This window comes from Myotis lucifugus, unplaced genomic scaffold (genome assembly GCF_000147115.1).
Source record: "Myotis lucifugus unplaced genomic scaffold, Myoluc2.0 scaffold_404, whole genome shotgun sequence".
Classification (NCBI taxonomy): Eukaryota; Metazoa; Chordata; class Mammalia; order Chiroptera; family Vespertilionidae; genus Myotis; species Myotis lucifugus.
In genome coordinates, this window is record NW_005871452.1 from 98,548 (window position 1) to 109,818 (window position 11,271).

At 43.7% G+C, this 11,271-nt stretch overlaps 1 protein-coding gene across 5 annotated transcripts in view; it reads left to right on the forward strand.

Moving 5' to 3' along the window:
- Positions 1-11,271, forward strand: part of TUBGCP5 (tubulin gamma complex associated protein 5) — a 103,918-nt gene that overhangs the window by 46,617 nt on the left and 46,030 nt on the right. For all 5 annotated transcript variants that reach the window (XM_023743635.1, XM_006102193.3, XM_023743636.1 and 2 more), the window contains 4 exons: positions 3,320-3,437; positions 5,842-5,931; positions 9,558-9,651; positions 10,169-10,415. In XM_023743635.1, the coding sequence (XP_023599403.1) occupies positions 3,320-3,437; positions 5,842-5,931; positions 9,558-9,651; positions 10,169-10,415 (549 nt within the window). The remainder of the gene's footprint in view (positions 1-3,319; positions 3,438-5,841; positions 5,932-9,557; positions 9,652-10,168; positions 10,416-11,271) is intronic.

Genomic DNA, 11,271 nt, shown 5'->3' on the forward strand with positions numbered 1-11,271 from the left:
GGACTTGAATTGTCTGTTTTCTTTTTACCAGGTAGGGGAAGTTTTCTGTCATTATTTCTTCAAATATGTTTCAGTGTCTTTCTTTCTCTCTCTCCTCCTCCTCTCCTCCTCTTCCTCCTCCTCCTCCTCCTCCTCCTTCTGGCCCCCCTATTAATACGAATATTGGTATGCTTGAAGTTGTCCCAGAGGCTCCTTATACTATCTTCATATTTTTTCTTTTTGATGTTCTGATTGGGTGTTTTTTGGTTCCTCGTATTCCATATTATTGATTTGAATCTGAGAGTGCTCTACTGTTGAATCCTTTTAAATTATTCTTTATTAGTGCTATGTCATTCTTCATAGTTACGATATCTTTTCTCATGCTGAGCACCTTTGCCATCATTATTCTGAACTCTATGTCCGATACATTTCTTATCTCCATTTCATTTAGCTCTTTTTCTGGAGGATTATCTTGTTCTTTCATTTGGGGCTTGTTTTTTGTCTCCCCATTTTGGCTGCCTGTTTGGGTTTGTGTCTGTGTATTAGGTAGACCTGCTACGCCTCCCAACCTCTAGTGCAGGACAGTGTCAGATGCTGTTTCTGACTGCCCCTGAGTACACTGTTTGGAGCTATCAGCAATCCACAGCTTGTGGCTCCCTCTGTTGGGGCCGGGTGCCTTTGGAAAGGACCAAGATGTACACGAAGGTCTGGTTTCCCAAGCCCAGGTCCAGAAGCAGATCAGGCAAAAACTCAAATCCTTCAGAGACCTGCCTCGGCCTATAGTCTGGTTGTATTCAGTCTTGATTAACCTCAGGCTATCGACCACAGGGTGGGGCAATTGCTTCTGCCTGCATGCTGATTGTTACTCTCAGTCTCATAATGGGCCTCAGAAACTCCACAGGTTGGGGCAAAGGGTTTTCCAATAGGTGGGGCAACTGCCTTCCCACCCACCACCACCCCCCAGGCAAAAACTGCCTGGGTAGCAAAGGTCACCAGAGAAAGGTGTCCTCTGCAGTGTGAGGCAATGACTCAGCACAGGAAACCGGGGTGTCTGCCTTCTGAACTCTAACCCCAGAGCCCCTGATCCTGGCTTCTGCTCATTCAGCTCCAGTCAACTCTGTCCTCCTTCTGCCAGAAAACACAGTGAGTGGCTGCACAGGGAATTTTGCACACTGGCCCTTTAAGAGCGTCCCTGCATTTCTAGCCGTCTCTCCCTGGCAGACAGCAACCCTGCTGCTTTTCACAATCAGATGTTATGTGAGCACCCTTCTCAGTTGTGGTGCTCTCTGCTGGGGGGCCCAGCTTAGGGTTTAGACCCCAGAGTTCTCAGTGGCAATCCCCTCCCCCAGCTGAGATCTCTCTCCAGACCTTCAGCTGCTGTCTGTGGGCGCCCGGCCAGCCCTTTCGCGCCTCCACCCCTCCTGCTAGTCTGTGTGCTCTCCAATTTCTGTCCTTGGTTATCAGGGTTCTCTCCAGCTGGTCTTCAGTTGATTATTCAGGAAGTTTTTCTGTATTTTAGTTGTATTTCCAGTTTGGTCCTGGGAGTGTGTCCATGAGCATCCACTTACTCTGCTGCCGTTTTAGAATCTGTCCCTCATAAGTTTTGAACACATCTGACACCACACATAGTCAGTGCAATAATTTTTACTCTATTTCCCATGCTGTGCCTTACATTCTGCTTCTTAATCCCTTCCCATCTGGCTACCATCACCCTGTTCTCTGTATCTAGGAGTCTAGTTTTTGTTTTGTTCATTTACTTTGTTTTCTAGATTTCACATATAAGTGAAATCATATGGTATTTGTATGACTTTCTTCATTTAGCATATTGCCTTTAAGGCCCACCCATGTTGTCAAAAATGGTAAGATTTCATTCTTTTTTTATGGCTGAGAACTATTTCATTGTATATATCTGTACCACTTCTTTATCCAGTTGTCTATCAGTGGACACTTAGGGTGCTTCTGTATCTTGGCAAATGAGTCTATACATAGGTTCTTTAAGTGGGTGCTTGGATTCTAGCAGGCTCCCATCTCACCTGGATGGACAGAATCCCCGCTGGTTTTCATAGCCAAACATGGTGAGGTCTCCTCTTCCTGGCGCTGGAACCCTGGGCTGGGGAGCCTGGTGTGGGGCTGGGACTCCTTAAACTCAGGGGTACCTCTGCCTCTGAGATAGCCCATGATTTTCAGCTGCCACACATGGGTTTCATGTCTCTGCTGCTCTTGCCAGTCTTGATGTGACTTCTTTCTATGGGACTTCTGTTCATCTAGACCAGCGGTTCGCAACCTGTGGGTCGAGACCCCTTTGGGGGTCAAACGACCCTTTCACAGGGGTCACCTAAGACCATCGGAAAACACATATGTAATTACATATTGTTTTTGTGATTAATCACTATGCTTTAATTATGTTCAATTTGTAACAATGAAAATACATCCTGCATATCAGATATTTACATGACGATTCATAACAGTAGCAAAATTACAGTTATGAAGTAGCAACAAAAATAATTTTATGGCCGAACCGGTTTGGCTCAGTGGATAGAGTGTCAGCCTGCGGACTCAAGGGTCCCGGGTTCGATTCCGGTCAAGGGCATGTACCTTGGTTGCGGGCACATCCCCAGTGGGGGGCGTGCAGGAGGCAGCTGATCGATGCTTCTCTCTCATCGATGTTTCTAACTCTCTATCCCTCTCCCTTCTTCTCTGTAAAAAATCAATAAAATATATAAAAAAATAAAATAAAATAATTTTATGGTTGGGGGTCACCACAACATGAGGAACTGTATTAAAGGGTCACGGCATTAGGAACATTGAGAACCACTGATCTAGATGTCAGGCGGTTCTCAATGGTGGCTGTTCTGTTAAGTTTCGTTGTAATTTTGATGTGGTTGTGGGAGGAGGTTAAGCACAGTGTTTACACCTACTCCGCCATCTTGACCTGAACTTGGGTTAGCTATGTTTTAATATATGGTTTTAAATAAATGGTTATATATACAAATGTCAGGTAGCTGCTCTTTTTGTCGCTGGAGGATATGTTTTATTGATGTTAGAGAGAGAAGAAAGGAGAGGGGGGTGGGGAGGTGAGAGAGGAGAGAGAGAGAGAGAGAGACATTCATCAGTTGCCTCCCATATGCACCTTGTCTATTGGGATTGAACCCACAGCCTAGGTATGTGCTCTGACCTGGAATTGAGCCTGCAATCTCAACAGCCAGGGTGGTAGCTGTTATTTTAAAGAGCCTTTTCTGTTGAATATTTGAAGGGACTTGTAAGTTCAGATATTGTGGCAAAGTTGATCAAGTGGGTTTTTTTGTTAACTTATAACTTAAATATGTTAAATTCCCTTTAGTGGATGAGCCAGATGCCCGAAGCTGGCTGGAGCAGCATGTGGTCTATCAGTACTGGACAGCTCAATCCTCGAGGTTTCCTCATAGTTTGCATTTGCACTCCAATTTAGCTGCTGTCTGGTAAGCTCGATTTTTCATTTAATGTGTTAATAGGAGAAATTTTGGTTATGGACTGCCAGAGTTGAATCTCTGTTGATATCTAGTTTGGGTCTAGGTTGGAATTGGCACAGTAAAGATGCAGAAGAAACCCCACCTTCCCTCACGTCCCCTGGAACCTTCTCCCTAACACACCCATCTATACCAAGTGGCAGTTGGAGTCTGGGTGGTACCGGTCAGATGATGCACTCCTGCCCGAGGCCCCAGCCTGAGTGGCTGCTGCTAGGCTGGCTCCCTCTGGCTTTTCAAGGCCCTTGTGCTGCCCCAGTGAAGGCTTCTGCTCCACTGCAGTGCACTCAGAGGCCAGTGACTGACCTCACCTGGATTCTAGTGGCTTCCAGTCAGATGCTGTTTGTTGAATTGTAGGAGCTGGATAAGAATGAGACACTCACTGTCAACAAGTTCTGCAAGCAGGAGCACAATGGCCCAGTGCTGCTGTGACTGTCCTCCCTCTGGCACACACGCTGTCAGGGGTCGTGAAGACTTCTGTATCAAGGCTTGGGACCTCGCTCAGCAGATGGCACTGAATTCATACACAGCTTACTCTGGGCATATCATCTGTGTTGCTGCCTCTCCCAAAGGACTCTGTATTTCTTCCATGCAGTGAGGGCAGTAGGATTTTACTCTGGGATACTCCCTGAGCCAGCATCACAGAGGGGCTGTACTGCCTCTGGCTACCTTCCTGCCTCACTGGCTTGGCTCCTTCAGCAGAGTGAAGTCTTTTTCCTTGGTGATAGGAATGGGGCTTTGTTGTACCCTCAGCTCCTTGGACTGATGTTCTGCTGACACAGTGCTCCCTTCGGCCACTGTCAGCACTGCCCCTTGCTGTGCTGCACCTGGCTTTTGCAGGGCTTTGAGAAGCCGCGCCCACAGAGACTTTGTGAGAAATGCTTCTTGTCCCCACTCAGTCACTCCCTCTTGCCACAGGGGGCTGGGCAGAACCTGGACCTAACAGTGTGGCCAATTAGATTAGATTTCAGACAAAAAGCCAATCCCCCTTGAGTAGCCACCGTTTTCCCCTGCCTTCTGTGTTTGTGAGACAGCACAGAAGCCTTATATGTGTTGCTACGCCAGTTCTGTGCAGTGGCTAGACTAGACTGTCTCAGCCTGGGGGTGGCTGCATTCTGAGAGTCTGAGGTCATAGAAAAGAAAATTTTCTTGAAAATAGACATGTATGTGTGTCTCAGTGTGTGTGTAGATACATAGTTTTTGCTGGTGAGAAAATCCATCGCACGACTTTCCCAAGTTCCTCCTTCAAAAAAGAGTTCACAAAGCGTTTTGTGCTTCCCATATAGCTGTGCATGAGGAGCTGGCCATGTGTGGAAGAGGTGTGGGTGTGGGCCTTCCGGGATTCTAGGAGCAGCTCACTACCACTAAGGGAGAGAGGAGTTTTTTATAGAGCTTAATTCACCTTGATCATGTGCAACACCCTCATTCACAAATATCCAGCTTACCCTGAGGGAGACCCAGGACACTCTCACCACAGGTTTGTGAATCTTCTTGCCATTCACTGAGACAGAAATCCATTCTCTGGCTGAATAAGAAATGTGGCCAGCCCTAGCTGGTGTGGCTCAGTTGGTTGAGCGTCATCCCATGCACTGAAAGGTCACAGGTTCCATTTCCGGTCAAGGCACATGTGCCCAGGTTGTGGGCTCAATCTCTAGTCAGTGTGCATGCAGGAGGCAGCCAATTGATGTTTCTCTCTCTCTCTCTCTCTCTCTCACTCTCCCCCCCCCCTTCCTCTCTCTAAGCATGTCCTCAGGTGAGGTAAATAAATAAATAGATTTATGAATAAAATAAATAACAATCAATTCAAAAAGAAGAAGCTTGGCTAGTGCCTGTGTAACAGACTAGCAGAGAAATGTCCTATTAGAAATGTCCTATTAGCACATAGCCTGAGGCTGACCTCTGCTCCCTCTGTTCCCTGGAAGAAGGAAGTCTGAATACTATTTGTGTGGACCTTGAAGATTTTAAATTGCAGCATCAGGCTGGCTGGTGAAATAAAAAGTTTAGGCTTTGTTGGCCTGTCTTTTGGAAAATAAATTTTTTAAAACACTTTTATGTCAATAAAAGTACGATAGCCATTTTGACCCAAAAAACCCACAAATAATACATACTTTAAATATTCATGTGGGCCCTATACAATCAGCAATAAACATAACAATTGGGATAGCTCTGAAAGTGCTTCTTCAGGAGTGTTTTAGTTGATTTGTGAAAATGAATATGGGAGGGCATTTAAAGTTTGTATCGTATTTACTTGTTTATTGATCACTGGTTAAATTACCTCTAAATTTCATATATTCTTTGAGAGGTAATTTTATTAAATGAGAAACTTTTTCATTAACATTTGCTGTTTGCTTTCTAATAGGGACCAGCACTTGTACAGCAGTGACCCGTTATATGTTCCAGATGACAGAGTTTTTGTTACTGAGACACAGGTTATTCGGGAAACCCTATGGTGAGTCCTGTTCACCCAGTTAATAGAAGACTTTATTAGTGAGAAGCAAAATGTTCATTTTTAAAGAAAAGTGTTCAGGGTTTTTTCATCTGTTACCTAGAAACAGGCCATTCGGTATGAATCCTAAAGAGTCCCCAGGGGGTACCTGAACTCAGGAAGCCCGCACTGCATTTTCAGCCATGGAGATGACGGTTTTGATATATTTACTTCTTTTTTATTTTGAATAGCTTACTATCTGATTTAATTAGGTTAAGCTATCACTTTTCTAATATCTGAGTTCAAAGCAAGGTTCCTAGTTTGCTGCTTACCGCTTGTAATAGGCAGAGTGAAAGTTAGCCTGTGCCTCATACCTGCAAACCAGGAATCTAAGAAATCAGATTGTGTCACACAAAATGGAGGTGAAAAGCTCAGCATGTAGCGGTTGTCACTATGGAGATCTCCAGTTCTGGTCCCTTCTGCAGAAAGGATAATGTTGACCTTCTAAAAGCAGAAAGAGCTGTGGGACCATCTCCTCTGGGAGAAAAGGCTTTGATAACACTGTTTTGAGAAACCAAGATGGCGGCATAGGTAAACACCAGAAATTGCTGCCTCCCACAACAAATACAAAAATACAACTAACAGACAAAACGGACATCATCCAGAACCACAGGAAGGCTGGCTGAGTGGAAATTCTACAACTAGAAGGAAAGAGAAAAGCACACTGAGACTCAGAGGAGGTGCGGAAGTGCAGAGGTACGGAGGCGCACGCGGCAAGGGCTGTCAACTGAGGATGCGGCTGTCTTTTTGAATCGGCAGGGAGTCACAAGCTCCCGACTGCTCTGAACTCCAGTTCCGGGTGAGTCTCTGGGGACCCAGACTCATACAGGGAGAAACTGGACTGTCTGGCAGCGGGCAGAACTCGGAACTCGAGGGCGGCTTTCTCTCAAAGGTGCTTGCAGCGATTACCGCGGGACACTGAGATGCAGGGCCCCTTAGGGCAGGGCTGAGGATCAGCCATAGCTGCTTGCTCCCCCCTGTTGATTCCCTGAGACCCCGCCCCACCCAAGCTGCGGCAGAGGCTTTTGCATACGAATGCCCCGGCCCTTTGCAATCTGAAAATTACCTAACAAACTGCAGCTGGGCCAGACAGACCCAGAACTTCCAAGAGGAGGCCCAAGGCCCCACAGCAGCTTGCATTGCTTCACAGCTGGGCCTCATTTGGGCACCTCCAAGCCCCAGACAAGGAAGGGGAATCTGCATATCTCTTCGTAGCTCCTGCTGGGTAGCCTCAGGCAGAGGCTAAATTAGCACATCCTTAGAGATCCAAGAGCCAGTGTACCCAGTGGTCCGAGTGGGACCATTCAATTACAACTCCTCAGATCCATAAGGGACACACTCAGGGGGCAGACTCAGTGAGCACCAAAGCCCCATTGAAGCAAGTCTTGCCTCATAAGGGTGTCTTCAGCACAGAAGTTCTCCCACCATAGACACAGCTGACTCTCACAGCCAATTGGCCTGGAGGTCAATTCCTCCCAGTGATACCTACAACAATCAACGCTTAACTACAACAAGACTGTGCACAAAGCCCACAAAGGGGTTCACCAAGCGTGTCCACCTCAGGTAATTGGGGAGGCTTAGCCACTGGGCCCTATAGGACACCTAGCACACCAAGCCACTCTACCAACACAGGGAAGCATTAAAAATGTGGAGACAAAGAAACAGGTCACAAATGACAGAAATGGAGGAAAGCAAACGACTGGATATAGAGTTCAAAACCACACTTTTAAGGTTTTTCAAGAACTTTCTAGAAACCACCGATAAATTTAGTAAGACCCTCGAAAAGATTGGTGAGACCGCCAATAAATGTAGTGAGACCCTCAAGAAATCTAGTGAGACCCTTGAGGTTATGAAAAAGGACCAAGTAGAAATTAAGCATACACTGACTGAAATAAAGGATATTATGCAGAGTTCCAACAGCACACTAGAGGATCGCAAGAATCAAGTCAAAGATTTGAAATACGAAGAAGCAAAAAACACCCAACTGGAAAAGCAAAATGAAAAAGAATCCAAAAATACGAAGATAGTATAAGGAGCCTCTGGGACAGCTTCAAGCGTACCAACATCCGAATTATAGGGGTGCCAGAAGAGAGAGAGCAAGATATTGAAAACCTATTTGAAGAAATAATGACAGAAAACTTCCCCTAACTGATGAAAGAAATAGACTTACAAGTCCAGGAAGCACAGAGAACCCCAAACAAAAGGAATCCAGAGAGGACCACACCAAGACACATCATAATTAAAATGCCAAGGGCAAAAGACAAAGAGAATCTTAAAAGCAGCAAGAGAAAGACAGTCAGTTACCTACAAGGGAGTACCCATACGACTGTCAGCTGATTTCTCAACAGAAACTTTGCAGGCCAGAAGGGAGTGGCAAGAAATATTCAAAATGATGAATGCCAAGAACCTACAACCAAGATTACTTTATCCAGCAAAGCTATCTTTCAGAATTGGAGGTCCGATAAAGAGCTTCACAGATAAGGAAAAGCTAAAGGAGTTCATCACCACCAAACCAGTATTATATGAAATGCTGAAAGGTATCTTTTAAGAAGAGGAAGAAGAAGAAGAAGGTAAAGATACAAATTATGAACAACAAATACACATCTATCAACAAGGGAATCTAAAAATCAAGTGAATAATTAATCTGATGAACAGAATAAACTGGTGATTATAATAGAATCAGGGGCATAGAAAGGGAGTGGACTGACTATTCTTGGGGAGAAAGGTGTGTGGGGGATGCGGGAAAGACTGGACAAAAATCGTGCACCTATGGATGAGGACAGTGGGGGCGGGGTGAGGGCGGAGGGTGGGGTGGGATCTGGGTGGAGGGGAGCTATGGGGGGGAAAAGAGGAACAACTGTAATAATCTGAACAATAAAGATTTAATTTTTTTAAAAAAAAGATTAAAAAAAACACTGCTTTGAACTTCTCTCTAAGACAATATTAAGATTATCTTGAGTGATATGGTAATCAGATTAAGAGATTAATGTCTTCTGTTTTCAAGTTATCTGACCTCTTGCCTCAACTGCTCAATTTTGAGTCTTTTTTTAAAATGTCTTATCACAACTGTAGTGCAGGGCTGGGGAACGTCCTGTCTGCAGGCCATATAAGGCCTGAGAAATCATTCCCTCTGGCCCTACCTAGGCATTAGGGGAGAGCTAATTAAATGTTTGACCAGCCCTAACCGGTTTAGCTCAGTGGATAGAGCGTCTGCTTGAGGACTCAAAGGTCCCAGGTTCGATTCTGGTCAAGGGCATGTACCTTGGTTGCAGGCACATACCCAGTAGGGAGTGTGCAGGAGGCAGCTGATTGATGTTTCTCTCTCATCAGTGTTTCTAACTCTCTATCCCTCTCCCTTCCTTTCTGTAAAAAATCAATAAAATATATATATATAAAAATAAAAATTAAATTTTAAAAAAATAAATGTTTGATCAAATAGAACAGACTAATGTTTAAGTTGGTAATTACATATGGCCTAAAATGATGTTATAAATATCGAAATGGCTCCTGGCAGAAGGAAGGTTCCCCACCCTGCAGGAGTGAATATTTTTCTAGACTAAAATACACTCATTTTTTTTATTTCATTTCAGGTTACTTTCAGGGGTCAAAAAGCTCTTTATATTTCAGTTGATAGATGGGAAGGTAAATGTGAGAAACAATATAATAGTGACCCATTTGACACATGTAAGTGATTTGTATTTATTATAGTTTCAATTAAATGATAGGATTTATGTAGTTCATCTTTATATAACTAGAACATTTCTCATTATTAAAACTAACTACTAAATATATTTAAGATCTAAAAGGCAAATTAAGTTTTACATCTTAACAGTGCTTAGAGAATTCTTTAGTATTGTTTGTGATATTACATTTAGTTTTAATTTGTGTTTTGTCTTTTTTATTCGTCATTGTGTATTGGGAAAGCTGTATACTGTAATTTTTTTGTTGCTGTTGCCTGTAGTGCATTTACCAGAAATGTGTTTTTAAAAAGTAGAAGCCATAATTCTATATTCTGTAGAAATTAATGCTCACAGTATCCTTTGAGTCTAAATATTTGTTTTATTAGTTTGTCATCTCCTCAGCATAGTGTTCAAAACAGTCATGAAAGAAGTATTTTACAGTGAGGGGGATATGAATTTGAGTGCTTACAGAGACTGATTTTAATAATTGCAGTTTTTTTTCTCATTTCATCTGACCACAGAGCTGTTTGCGGTCCGTGCTGGAGCAGATAGCAGCCTATGGCCAGGTTGTGTTCCGACTCCAGGAGTTCATCGATGAAGTCATGGGGCACAGCTCCGAGCATACGCTTCCTGGGAATGGATCCATCCGTAAGAAGCTGACGGAAGCTCCCTTTCGAACTTACCAGGCTTTCATGTGGGCCCTATACAAATACTTTATTACTTTCAAAGAAGAACTTACAGAAATTGAGAAGTGTATCATCAATAACGGTATTGAAATGTTCTTCCCTTTGAAACACAACATACTTTGAATGCCATTTAGGTTGTTAATTGATATAAAGTTTGAAAATTACATGGCAAATAATTACATGGCAAATTCATTTTTTAAATTATTTTAAATTTATATTTTAAGCTGTTCATATCTTTAAAAATACAAACAGTAACGAAAGACTGTGAAAACTTTTCTTCCTGCTCCAATTGTCCAGATGAGTACTCAGTTCCTCACCCTAGAGGCAGCCAAGTGATCAGTATCTGGTACACCCTCCCTGAGAGAACTTAAATACATGTTGTCAATGCCTGTTCATATGTGCATACCTAGATGTCTATTAACTGCCCCCTTCAAATCATTTCTCATTTAAATTTTTAGGATTGCTACCTTATACCCAGTCAGCATGGCTCAGTGGTTGAGCATCGACCTATGAACCAAGAGGTCACCGTTCGATTCCCGGTCAGGGCACATGACTAGGTTGTGGGCTTGATCCCCATTAAGGCGAGTGCAGGAGGCAGCCAGTCAGTGATTCTCTCTCATCATTGATGTTTCTATCTCTCTCTCCCTCCCTTCCTCTCTCTGAAATAAAAAATATATATTTTAAAAAACGTTACTACCTTATCTATGTATATATCCTATATAATAAAAGAGAAACATGTAAATTGACCATCCTTCTGCTACACTCACCAGCCAATCAGGCGTGAGTATGCAAATTAACCCAACAAAGGTGACAGGTAATTTGCATACACAAGTGCCAGGCAGAGACCAGAGCAGGAGAGCCGGCAGCTTGGGGGGGATGTGGCTCCCTTGGTCATTGCCAGCAGTGTGGGGAACACCAGAATTTCTGGGAATAGTAGT